We start from the raw sequence: 14,201 nt of genomic DNA, 5'->3' as shown, positions 1-14,201 counted from the left end.
ATTTACCTGAGTGTTTCATTATTTATTGTCTATGTGATACATTTAATTATGCAGTAAATTAATCTTGTGAGTGATCTATTTATAATTATTTATTTTTATTCTCATCTACATAATTACGCAGTTTATCTGTCGTGTATTATTGACTTATTGACACTTACCCCGTTATTTTGTTTGATGCCACCAGTTGCACATAACAATGCTCAAAGATGACTAAAGCATTTGTATTTGTACAACAGAAAAGATGATTACTTACCACACAATAATAAAATGAATTTTTTTTGTAAATTTCAGGGATACTGGGAGATACTGTGAAAGAGGGAGTAGGAGGGTCCTTATTTGTGAACGAGTACTCTCGAAGTTCCAGCTATTATGCAAATGAGTCATTTGTTCCTGAGTATCGTACAGATTTGCTGGAAATTATTCCTAGTAACAGGTTTGTGAAGAAAGGCCTATTGGCATTTAAATGTTACACTGTTACAATAAAATGAGAACTCCAACTTTAAAATAGCACAGGGACCCAAAGTCTGAAATACAAAATAAGCAGGTCATCTGCGAGGGACAAGCAATAGCATCACTGTGATTTTTTGTGTTATTACATATGATTATCATATAATACTGCTGCTTACAATCTAACAATCTTCTGAGGCCATAAATAATTTTTTTGTAAAATGAATTTTTCTTTAGAGTATTAATGGGAAAACTCAGAAGCAATAGAACATGTATGAGAGGGCCAATTATTATTAACCAAAAGAAATTTAGTGCGTTGTGATATATCCTTAGATGAAGATGTTTCCTGCTTAGTTTTTAACTTACTCTGTTAACAGGTCAAAAGATAGGACTGATGCTGAGTTCTACTGCAAAGATTCATATCAGTGCAAGTATGACTACGCAATGACTGTCAATAGAGATGTTGCTGAATTCACAAAGAACTATTATGCAAGTTACACAGAAATCAGAGAAATTACAGAGGCAAAAGGTAAAAATACTGGTTAATATTCTGTCTTAAAATAACTGATAATTAATCTTATTTATTTTGTTCATTTCTTTTTATAAGCTCCACTTTGAATTTTCAGTTACTTCATGTGGTGTGCTGGAAACACCACGATTTGGTCGAAAGAGCACTTTTGAATATGTACCTGGAACAGTGGTAACTTTTGAGTGCAATCAAGATTACGTTCTGGTTGGTGATATGCGGAGGTCTTGTGGTGCAAATGGGCAGTGGAATATACCTGAGTATGGGTACACTGAATGCTTACGTAAGTATATCATTAGGTATGATTTTTATCTAAAATGTACCAAAAAACTTTAATACATAGTTTCATTGTTGTGCTAAAGATACAGTGGTCCATTACATTCATTTAGATTTTGGAGCAAGAGGCACTAGGTTGTTTTTTGTGTACCTTTCAAAGGACCACAATGCTTGTGGATAATATATGAAGACTAGTTCCTTAGTAGGAAAAGAACTGTAAAGAATGCTGCTTATTATGGAACAAACAAGAAAGTCATTTGCCTGAGGCAGTATAAGGAGGTGCCATTAGATGACAAGTGGAAGTCCATCAACCTCAGCATAGATGATTGATATGGGACTGATCATGTTAGTACCTCATGCCAGAGAAATCTCCTGATGGTGGGTAATATCCATAACTTTCAATTGTGTAGGTCTTTCTGATTCATCCATACAGTTCAAATTGAACAAAATCTTTATAAAAGTGGGGAGACATTCCCTAGACAGTCTCCTCCCTTTTACCTGTGACTAAGCTGCTCTAATATGTTTACTGCCTTGAAAGATATTGCTCTCAAATCGTATGTGTGTTACAGACAGGACAAATTATAAAGTAATTTGGGAAACATAAGCCTCACTCAATCCTTAACATTCATAACATCAAAAAGGCATCTTTTAGATATTGTGCATGGAGGAAATCTGTCACATTGCTGCCTCCAGTAAAGGTGGGTTATCAATGGTGTGTTTTAGCTTTTAAGATCCAGAACAGGTGTCTATTAAGCATCTAATACACCATGTTCCGAGTGTATCATGATAATAAACCACTCAGGATGGTTTGGTGTATCAGATGTTTCTTTATGGAGACAAAAACTACATATTGCCATCAACGAGGAAATCGTCCTATCAATTATATGAAATTGAAATAGACCATGATGATTTCATTTGATTTTTTTGTGAGAGTAGTAATGGATTCTGTTAATTACTTGTGTAGTGGATTTTCCCACGACTGTATTTTGTGTCAAAAGCTCCCATACAATGCACAATCTGATAAGGGGTCAGTATTAACCTAATCATCGGTGGAAATGAAGTCCTATATGCCACTTCCAATGCTACTTCTGTGTCAGTTACTGGATGCCTCAGATCAATCCCAGTCTGAAAGATCTACCACTTTGCCAGCACTGCACCCCCAACCATAAGACACAGAGTGTCAGGATAAGTAGAGCACAAGAAGCAGATTGAAAACCCAAAACATCTGATGTACAATTATACATATGCAACACATTGTCTTAAGTGCAGGAAAAGGTTTGTGCAGCGAACATTACCATTAGACATCAAGCCATTTGTTAGAAGTGTTTTCCTGTTGCAAAAAGTGCTTCTAAGCAAGAGGGATTCACTCCAAGGACAGGAAGTAGCTGTGGTTACTGCCTACCCTGCACTGCTTGCAGAACCCTTAATAGAGTAAACAGGAGTTTCAAGATGCAGAACAAATTTGGTCACATGGGGGTATGAGGAGGATGGTACATGCAGCTGTTGATAAGTTCAGACACCTAATCACCAACTACTATGCCAAAACTTGGATGAATCCTCTACTAAGCGAGATGTGTTAAATACCACTATAAAGAGCATAAAAGTTGCAGTATTTTGGAGTGGCATCCTCACGTTTCTCTTCTACACAATACCAGTCTTACTTGAATGGTTTGTGATGTTCAGGAACTCATATCATCATCTTTTCTTGTTCCCTTTAATTACTTAACATTAGTTCACGAAAAGCTGCAATATTATTGGAAACTGACCTACATATAAAATCATACAGCATCAAGAGCTTACTCTGCTTTGAACAACAAACCCCCACATATCAGCAGGCAACAGGCAAACTTTTAAGCTATTCTAAGGACTATGACCAGACATGTCAGTGGCATGATTTTATCTGTACAGGTAATTCCATTTTCTTTTACTATTGCTGCAACAATACAGTATTAGCTGATATTCATCTAGATGTAACTGTTCAATTTACACAATTTTCAAGTGATTTTTCCAATAAATGCAACACGTGTAGCGTTATTATATCTAGGCCTAGTATGATATTTTCTGTGAAGCTCACTTACAAATAAATATAGAGTTGTAGGAACTGTCAAATAATATGATGCTGCTGATATTTAAATTTCAGTGAGTGTACATTTATTTTCATACACATCCACTCATTAGTTTGCCGTTCACAACAATGCTTAATTTTTGCACAATGAAATCAATAGTGTACATAGATTTCCTGTTGTCTAGCCTGTTCTCATAAAGCCAATCTTGACATCTTTTTCCAATCTATACTGCATACCTGGAGGACATGACCATAATTTAGCAGAGTACTTAACATGATTTGGTGATGATTATCAGAACATAGCTGATTGACTGTCCACATGTTATTGACCAAACTTGATTGCGTCTTAGTGCTAACTGACTGCTGCTTGTTACTGAAAAATTTTTACAGTGACCTAGCATTGACCAACTTAGACACTATCCACAATGCCTATTCAAAGACCCAGGTACAGAACTTCTTACAAAATATTTAAATAAAGATCAGTTACATTTTAACAATAATATAAAAGACACGAATTGTAAGCATATACACTTGCCAATGTGGAGCAATTATTGGCAATGTATTCATTAAGTTGCTCCTGCATTATATATTAGAGCCCACCAAGATTATTTTAGAAATCAAAAGCTTGTTTGTGACATATTTGATTAAGTACATACCCATCTGTAATAACAGTAAACATTTTTAGATGTAGAAAATTGGATTTTTTTACAGGCCTGCTATTTAAATTTGAACAATCTGTGTTTCTTAAGTCAATAGTATTTTTAAAAGTAATGTTTCACAAATTATAAAATTTTGGTAGAAGAAAAATAGAACTTAAATATGAGGTATATGTCAATCTTGGGACACTTTATTATTGATGGGATTCATTGATTTGCTGATAAGCATTTCAACCTCAGCTATATTTATACGTCACTATGTTTGGAAGGATACTGCTTTGGTCCAACTGAAAACTTTTCGTAGTTATCCGTGCAATTGTTTCTTATTAGTTTACTATGATTACCTATATTCAAGGAATGTTGTATATGTTTTGGTATGTTCCATGACTGTAAACTGTTCATCTAAAAATTAATACATCATGTTGTTTTAAGTATCTTTACTTCCCTGGTGTTTGATGAAGTTTGTTATTACCTTTCTAAAACTGTATAATATGTAATAATATGTATAATATGCAAGTGATATATGTTCAAATATGTTTGGGCACTAGGTCAATACGAATACTCGTCAAGACAAATGGCAATTACATCAGGTATTGTTCTAGCAGTATTGGTAGTACTGCTACTGTTAATTGCCTTGGGGTGGTATTGTTGGTACAAAGAATCAAGTGCAAAAAGTTCTGCCAAATCCTGGGACTATGAGACAGTACAACTGAGAAAAGCATCCAATCAGATGGCATTACCCAACAAAGTTGAAGCAGATGGCAGACAAACAACAGGCAGTGATCGTAGTAGTAGTTTGAGTAGCACCAGTAGTGGCTTGAAGAAGCGCCTTTATGATGGTGTGTACCGTACAGGTGAACCATTACCTGACAGGCCAAGTGAAGAATTCAAGGAAAAATTGTGGGACTTAGCAGAGGAAGTGGCAGACAGCAGTGTTATTAGTAGTGATATCACACCATCTGATGTCAGTAGTAACAACACTTATAGTCGGCGGCAAACTGATATTTTTTGAAGTTTATTGGTGCTTAGTGAAGAGAGTAAATAAGTCAGGTAAATTGTCACTGGAATGAATTTAAGCTAAATTGCTACATTTTTGTGTTCCTACTATTGTTACTTCTTCATTTTTTGAATCATGGTGTATTCGGTACTCACATAACTGTATGTGTGTACAGGTTGTCTAAACTTTTGGTGATACGTTGGAAGTCAGGCATACACTGAGAAAGGTTGTGCTGATAAGTGAGAGTGGAAAATCTGACAAGGGTTATTATTTGTTTACCATAGACACAAATATCATTAGTTTTTTATGTAGTGACCACCATGACATTCAAGTTATTTCCATTTATCAAATTACATGGTAAACTCGGAAACATTTGAGAGCAGTATTCTGCTACCTAATGAATGCACCAAACAGATATGAAGACAATGTTGTGAAATGCTTTCCACTAGTTTAGACTGAAAATAATGTCACAGGTATTTAAGTGTAGAGTATATAGAAAATCATGAAGCATCTTCGATCAGAATACCACCAATATAAAAAAAAACCTGCTATTTAACAAAGAAATAGTGGGTGATATGTGAACAAAGCATCACGGCTTTGTGGTTTGAGTCATGTTTTGATAGCAATACTGACGTTTACTAAAATGATAGGAAGATGTAGAAGAAGAAACTCTTTAGACTGGTTTCTATACAAAGTAAACAATTGCAACAAAACAGACATTATATGTCATTCATTTATTCATTTGATCACAACTGATATTAATACTATTCTGGAAAGTTCTAGATGGAATACAAGCAATAGAAAAACTGAAGGTAACCAATAACTCTGCAGCTAAGGTGTTGAGTGAAAGACATAAGTTCAGTCTCATTAGTGTGTCTGTCTGCCACTCAGAGCATCAGCTATTTGGTTAGTGGTTATACCTACTCTTTCCATTGTTTTTATTGTTTATAGATCTCTCTGAACACACTGTAATGCAGTTTGTTATAAGTGAAGTCAGTGTGAATTTTTTTGTAAAATATTACATCACTTTGTGTTAGTTATTCAGATTTTCTATGAAAAGCTGCTTTTTTTTCTTTTTTTGGTAAAAAATAAAGAATGATGCAGATCAATTGGCCAGATACCTCTGTTACTATATATGATTAATTTTTTTTTCATATTTACTTGTGTGTCTTAAAAAATATTTGTGTTGAGGTGCCTGAATCTGTAGAATGTGAAAATATACATTCATGCACATTTAAGTTTCGAACATTTCCTGGGATGGAAGTGTAAAAGTGAAAATCACAAACTGAATCTTTGTATACATTGAAAATATTGTTCATAAATTTGAAACCAATAGCTATCAATATGTTGGTTAATTAATATAAAATGTGGAGTAGATATAATGACCAACTATTAAATTATTGTTCTCTGGACTATTCAAAGGTCTGGAAAATGCAGTCTTTTTGTAAAAATGTTCTGAAATTCTGTAAAAAAGGTTTTTGTTTTATTTTTTTACTGATGTTTTCATAGATCTCAAATTGCTAGATTAAAATGAATAAATGGAATTTTCAACTAAAATGTATTTAAAATATTATTTTACGTGTACTGGTCTGAAAAAATATCTATTCCACATTTAAAATTTAATTTTCATCTAAATATACACAAATACCCAGGAATTGTTCACTAAACCAGATTTGTATAATGTATGTCACATTACAAAGTAGTTTCAAAGAGCATGTTATCTCTGTGCAGGTGTGTGGAATGGAAATTTTTATACACCGGTACATATAGGCAGAAAACCCCTTGTGATCCTAACCTCCTGAAATAGATAGATATGTTCCATAACTGTATTGAACAAATTATGGATGTATTAGGCCACACTTATACTCTACATCATAAGGAAGAACTTGTGATAAACAAATGTCCATATTCATTTCTTGTCGGTACTGGTACTGCATTTTAGCCACAACAGAACATTTACTAGGTGGTTTAAGAAATTATATTTTCATAAGGTAAAAGGTACTAACCTAAACAATTCTACCAGAGATAGATTTTTAGTTACAAAACACTAGTTTTACATGAGTTCATCATACCCATTATAGCTGCTGAAATGGGAATTTATTTCATTAATGTGATGCAGGTTACAGTATCAGTGGTCTTTAAGAATGCAGAATAAATAAAAAATTACCTTAATAGAGGCAAGCAGTTGTTATAAACTTCACCTCCATGCAACACATCACTAAACATCATGAATGTTAGACTGATGTGTTGCTGTCTGACAGTTGCTTTAGGCTTTCTGTACTTGAAATATGAGGTGTGCCTGGAAAGTTTTAAGAATGGATCCACTACTGCTTACTGATTTGGCAGGCACGTACATGGAGGGTAGGGAGTGAGTCGCTACCTTGTCCTTGAATGCCATCTGACAGGAAACTGTGTTTCCTTAATTTAGTTTTTTTTGGCAGCTGGTTGAGTGCGGGTTTGTTAGGGCTTGATGCTGGATTCTGTCTGAAAATGGAGCAACAAGTTTGTGTGAAATTTTGTTTTAAAACCAAGAAATCAGCTTCTGAGACTTACGAACTATTAAAAACAGCTTTTGGAATAATTGTATGATACAGTCAAATGTTTTTGTCTGGAACAGATTTAAAAATTTGAAGGTGGACCACGGTCTGCACCTCAGAAATGAATGAAAATGTGAAAGTTTGTGACTTAGTGCATGCTAATCGCAGACATACAATTAATTTCTATACAGTTCAGTCAGTTTTAACTGAAGATCTGAACATTCGTCAATTGTACACAAAATTCATTCCTAAAGAGTTGTCAAGTGACCAGAGACAATACTGACTTGAAGTGTGCCAAGAATTGATTAAATGGACTAAAATGACCCAGATTTGTGAAAATAGGGTAACTACAGGTGACAAATCATGGGTATATGGATATGATCCTGAAACCAAAGTGCAGTCTTCACAGTGGAAGATTCCAGGTTCACCAGAACCAAAAAAAAGCATGATAAAATCGGTCAAAGGTGAAGACAATCTACGTGAATTTTTTCGATTCTACCAGTATTGTGCATCATGAATTTACCCCTGCAGGACAGATGATTAACCGGAATACTACAAATGTGTCCTTGAGTGTTTGCGTGAAAAGGTGCGGAAGAAAACACCCGCATTGTGAAAAGATTCTTGTGCTTCCTCAACTGCCATATTCCCCTGATTTGGCCCCTGCAGACATCTACTTGTTTCCCAAACTGAAATTTTCACAGAAAGGGAAGCAATTTGACTCGATTGAAGACATCCAGGCAAATATGGAGAACATTCTTAACACACTTCAGGATAAAAATTTCCAGGAATGTTTCAAAAAGTGGAAACTCCATTGGAGTCAGTGTGTTCAGTTAGAAGGGGATTATTTTGAAGGAGATGCATCACAATAGCTTGTAAGTACCACCATTGTACAATTACAAGCCCATTCTTAAAACTTTCCAATCACATCTCGTAACTACAAATGAAAGTATCATTCCTGAAATGGCAACAACAAAATATCCTCAGGTTCCCAGTCACATCGAGTGAGCCTAGATCCAAGAGTGCTCCTTGGCCATTGTCAAGTGCTAACTGACTGCCATGTAGATGCTGGCATCTTCCTTATATAGACATGGTACTAGCAGCTATATTAATGTTGTTCATTCCAGTACTGTACAAGGCAAAGTTTTCATCCTGCAGTTGCTGTGCACTATTTAACATAACATTGCCCAGATTCTACATTGTACTCACCTTGATATAGCCATCTCTGGTGATAGTATTATTAGGTATTTTTATCACTATAACTTCGCTAATAAGCTATCACACCAATTTAAACTTTGTGATTGCAGAGGTGTCACTGAATGTAATTCTTTGCTTGTTCAGCTATGGTTGGTTACTGTTGATAATGGCAGTTACTCTTGATAGCGTAGTCATAGATGTCTCTCATGTTCAAGATGGTGTTGTTCTATATTTTAATATCTATAGCTTCTTTAATTCAACTATCTCAGAAATTGTTAACCTTTGTGATTAAGAGGTTTCATTGAATGGAATTCTTTGCATGTTCAGCTACTGTTGATTACTTTGATACTGTTAATTAATCTTGATAGCATACTCACAGATGTCTCTCATGCTCAACCTGGCACTGTTCTAATATGTGCACGGTCTGACTGACACAACACTGCCCGCACTAGCATGACATTTTGTAGTCACTGGGAATTCTGTGACTTAAATTATCTTTCACAGGCTTCATGAGTTGTCTTACTGTAACTGGAAGCCTGAAGATTGACTTGTGTGACTTTTCATGAGGTGGCCAATCTTCCCTGTCACTGAACCACACAGTGGCCAAAAACCGCAAGTTTCTTACTGCCCTCTTTGACATTTTTCTACTTGCAGATATGTCCTGAAATTACATGCGAGATTTGTTTGTTGTTGTAGGCATTTTCACTGAAGACTTTTGATAGATAGTTCAATTCTGAAAGAAAATTTTCAGCATAAGAGATGGGTTCTATTCAGTTAACCAAGCCCCTTAAAACATTATGCTTTTGGACTTGGAATGGATGGTTGAAAGATTATGGAGAATGGTCACTGTGAGTTGATTGTCTGTATACACTGTGGATGATACACCCATTCAGTTTTCATCAGATGAGGACATCAACATCCATCATAAACTTGAAATTGTGATGGATACTATTGAGGTGTTCCAAGAACTCTCTCCGTTTTTCATGCCAAAATTAGCAGACATTGAATGAACAGTTTTTCATGCTATATGTCCAGACAATGGATATGTCTGTGACATAAAAATAAGAATGACTCAGCTTTGCAGCAGCCATGTCTAAGGTGCTGTCCTCAAAGTTCTCCATAATCAGGATAGCTATGGTTGCAGTGAAGGGGGTTCCCCATTGCAACATTTTCTGACTGTAAACTACTCTTTGCCACACAAAAAATATGACATCAGCATGAGTTTGATTTGATCCAACACCATGCAATCAAAGAACAAAGGGAATAGATCTACCAAGGTAGTGATGGGAACACAAATATATCATGATATCACATCAGAGTTGAACATATCAACTTCTCCAAGACAGTTACTTAATTCAGCCAACAAAATTTATATTGTGCTTGCACTAAAATATGTGGAGTCTAAAGTATGAGGCCCATTGAAAAAATTCTGGAAATTGAGCCACAGCATTTTTTATGGTTACGTTTTACCTATTGTGCATGGTCTCCTTTGAAATACTCTCCTCCACAATTGATACACTGCTCCCAATGCCATTCCCACTTCCAGAAGCCATTTGGGAATTTTATTTTATCTCATCTATCATTACAAATCTTCATCCATTCAGTGGGGTTTTCAACTCTGGAAGTAAAAAAAGTGATTTCCTCATTTGTGCAGTAGTCTTGCACCAACAGTGATGAATGTGCAGGTGTGTCATTGTGATGCAAGAGGCATGTATTGTCATGCCACATTTCAGGCTGTTTCCTTCTAACATTTTCTGACAGGCATCACAACACATCTCAATATTATCATCAATTAACAGTCTGTCACTGTGGCATAAATTTGTGATGAACTAATCCTTCAAAGTCAAAGAAAACTTTCAGTATGGCTTTGACATTCGACCTTACTTACCTTGCTGTTTTTGGTCTTGGAGAACCTTTTCTGACCCATTGTGAAGATTGAACATTGTTCTCAACATCATAACGGTATACTCACATCTCGTCACCAGTTATGATTCTCTTAAGGAACATCTCAGTCTCATCGGCGCAATCCAAAATCTCTTCACAGATTGTGTGGCGAAGGTCTTTTTTGTCGCGACTCATGGGTCGTGCGATGAACTTGACAGCAACATGATGCATCCCAAGATGCTGTGTAACAATTTCATGATATGATCCAACCGAAATGTTACATTTTTCTGCAATCTGTAGGACAGTCAATTTTTGACTGGCATGCACAGTTTTGTTTACATTAGATTAGATTAGATTAATACTTGTTCCATAGATCATGAATACGACACTTCGTAATGATGTGGAACGTGTCAGGTTAATGAAAGATGTCTGTATAAGATAATACATTACACAAAATATTGCTTAAGTTAGTTTTTTTCCCTCCCTTAATTTATATCTAAAAATTCAGCCAATGAGTAGAAGGAGTTGTCATCTAGAAATTCTTTTAATTTATTTTTAAATGTTGGTTGACTATCTGTTAGGCTTTTGATGCTGTTTGGTAGGTGACCAAAGACTTTTGTGGCAGCATAATTTACCCCCTTCTGTGCCAAAGTCAGATTTAACCCTGCATAGTGAAGATCATCCTTTCTCCTAGTGTTATAGCTATGCACACTGCTATTACTTTTGAACTGGGCTGGATTATTAACAACAAATTTCATAAGTGAATATATATACTGTGAGGTTACTGTGAGGATCCCTAGATCCTTAAATAGATGTCTGCAAGATGACCGTGGGTGGGCTCCAGCAATTATTCTGATTACACGTTTTTGAGCAATGAATACTTTTCTACTCAACGATGAATTACCCCAGAATATGATACCATATGAAAGCAGTGTATGAAAGTAGGCATAGTAAGCTAATTTACTGAGATTCTTATCACCAAAATTTGCAATAACCCTAATAGCATACGTAGCTGAACTCAGACGTTTCAGCAGACCATCAATGTGTTGCTTCCAGTTTAACCTCTCATCAATGGACACACCTAAAAATTTTGAAAATTCTACCTTAGCTACAGACTTCTGTTCAAAGTCTATATTTATTACTGGAGTTGTGCCATTTACTGTACGGAACTGTATATACTGTGTTTTATCAAAATTTAAAGAGAGTCCATTTGCTGAGAACCACTTAATAATTTTGTGAAAACATCATTTACAATTACATCACGTAGTTCTTGGTTTTTGGATGTTATTACTATCCTTGTATCATCAGCAAAAAGAACTAACTTTGCATCTTTCACGACATGAATGTCATTAGTAGATGGTGAAGGGCGTCCTGAATGAGGGTAATTTTAACTTCTGCCCAACCTTTCTTAAACTGTGTGAACCATTCATAACACAGAGTACAGCTTAAGCACCCATCACCATAGGCTTCCTGCGTTACTTGATGTGTCTCTGTAAAGGTTTTATCCAGTTTCACACAAAATTTAATGCAGGCGCGTTGCTCTTCTAACTCTTATCATTTTGAAATTCGTAAACTGTGTGACACAATGTTCTACTCAATACAGCACTGAAAATAGCATACATACAACAGTGAAACTTCCAGTAGTTACATGTTAAATACAGGCACGTGCAGGGATGCCAACTGCATTTTTCTCCAACACACCATTGACATGAAGTTACGAATTTTCCGGTGTTTTTTGAACAGATCTTGTAGATGAGCAAGATTTTCTGTCTGCCTCTGCAATTCTGTTGCGCTGACAGTAGGCCATAAGAATACTGCACGGTATTCTTACGTGCTGTGCCAGCACTAATGTTGATCTCTATCACTGTTGCATTGATTATGGAGGATTCTCATGATTTTGTTTTCCACTGTGTGTTCTCGCGAAAGTCAGTTGAATTCCTCATATTGTCAGTCAGCTATGGTGCATGTGAGCCACTGTAGGCACTACATAAAGAAAATAGACAGTTTTGTCAATTCAGTTAAGTGTCTTGGGAAAGACATCATTATAATTAGCTACAGCATGATCTCATTATCTACTCACATTTTTTTCAAACACTTGATACATCTGTTCTCTCAGTTCTTCCATGACCACCACTAATTCTCTCTCTCTCTCTCTCTCTCTCTCTCTGTCTCTCTGAAAACCAACCAATATAGACCAATCTTTGTATTCTTTCATTTAGTGCCACCCTTCCAAATAGCACTCGGTTCTAAGGACATTGGTTCATCAAACTGAAGCTATCTCTGATACTGAAAACTTTCCATAAAAATGAACTACATATGAAAAGTCTTCCATGAAAATGGCTAGAGCAACAAACAAACCACATGAACAATTTGAGGAGGTCTTTGCAACATAACACTGCCAAAGAGGAGAGTAAGAAGCTAGTGTTTTTGCCACTCTGTGGTTATGTGACAGGGAAGATTAGCCAACTCATGAAGACAGAGAGGCCTCCAGCTACAATACACCAACTCAAGTGTCTGTGAAAGTTAATTTAGTCCTTAGAACTCCCTGCATTTACTAAATAATGTGTAATTGTGAATAATATTATGACAAGCAAACTGTATGCATCACAGAACAAGGGCCAATTGAACACGAGAATTATCCTCGACAATGCTAGCCAGAGAAACATCAGAAAATGTATGTAAAACTGAATTTAATGACACCCTGGTATATCATGAAAGATAACAGTTTCTGGGAAAGCATAACAAAAGAAGCTAAAGAAATCAAAATGTCTAGTTTCACCATCAATAAAGATAGCAGTTTGTAGCTGACTGTACAGCAAGTAACCTAGCCAGCCATAACAAGGCTAAAATTAGTGTGACAAATGTGCGATGAAAATATGCCTAATATTGTGTTGGCCTGTGAAGACACAGACAGAATCATGCCTATGTAAGGTTGAAGCTAGCAACTACATGGTAGTGAGTTACCAATTGAGAGTGACAGGGGAGCAATCTGCTAAAGCTCTTGGATCTACAAACAATTAACTCATCTTGCAGGCCAGTAAACCTCAACAGGACATTACCCATGACATTATTTTACAGGCATCTTTATGTGCCTACTTTGCATCCAGAAATGAAAATTGCAATGTTGAAAATAAACTTTATAAACAGAAAAGATAAATATTATGTGAATGTGCACCTGTTTACTTACCTTCTGCATTATCACTTTCTTAATGTATAGTATCTTTATGAATGTAAACTGTTGAATACCAAAAACTAGCATACATAGAACACAACTATGTACAAAAGTGTGCTTCATTGTTCAATAATACCACCACAAGACCATGTTTTCATACAAATCATCATCTGATTTACAGAATGTTACTGATTTTCTGAGTTGTAATGTTCTGCTGCTGTTCACTTCCTCTGGTATATTTTGCACTTATACATTTATACGAATAATGGCCTGTTTACTTTAAGGTGGGGTTATTTCAGCAGGAAGATTGTTTCTCACACTTTTAGTTGGTACGATTATCCTCAGAAATGAGGTATCCTTACTGTGAGATGAACTACCTGCAAAACTGTCTTCAGCTCTCAAAGTCTCATAGGATAAAGTTCGTTAAATTGCTGTAGAACTGGTATT

The 14,201-nt window shown here is 35.7% G+C and overlaps 1 protein-coding gene across 2 annotated transcripts in view; it reads left to right on the top strand.

Annotated features, from left to right (window-relative positions):
* The window catches only part of LOC126282127 (protein mesh), a 272,702-nt gene that overhangs the window by 232,978 nt on the left and 25,523 nt on the right, over window positions 1-14,201 (top strand). The window contains exons 17-20 of one of the 2 annotated variants that reach the window (XM_049981597.1): window positions 292-433; window positions 825-976; window positions 1,074-1,256; window positions 4,519-6,524. In XM_049981597.1, coding sequence (XP_049837554.1) covers window positions 292-433; window positions 825-976; window positions 1,074-1,256; window positions 4,519-4,982 — 941 coding nt within the window. In that variant the 3' untranslated portion in view covers window positions 4,983-6,524. Of the gene's footprint in view, window positions 1-291; window positions 434-824; window positions 977-1,073; window positions 1,257-4,518; window positions 6,525-14,201 lie in introns of those variants that run through there. The other variant, XM_049981598.1, reaches the window with a different exon arrangement.

This window comes from Schistocerca gregaria, chromosome 7, assembly GCF_023897955.1.
Source record: "Schistocerca gregaria isolate iqSchGreg1 chromosome 7, iqSchGreg1.2, whole genome shotgun sequence".
Classification (NCBI taxonomy): Eukaryota; Metazoa; Arthropoda; class Insecta; order Orthoptera; family Acrididae; genus Schistocerca; species Schistocerca gregaria.
Note: the sequence above shows the minus strand (reverse complement) of the source record. Positions and strands in the feature narration are given on the sequence as shown.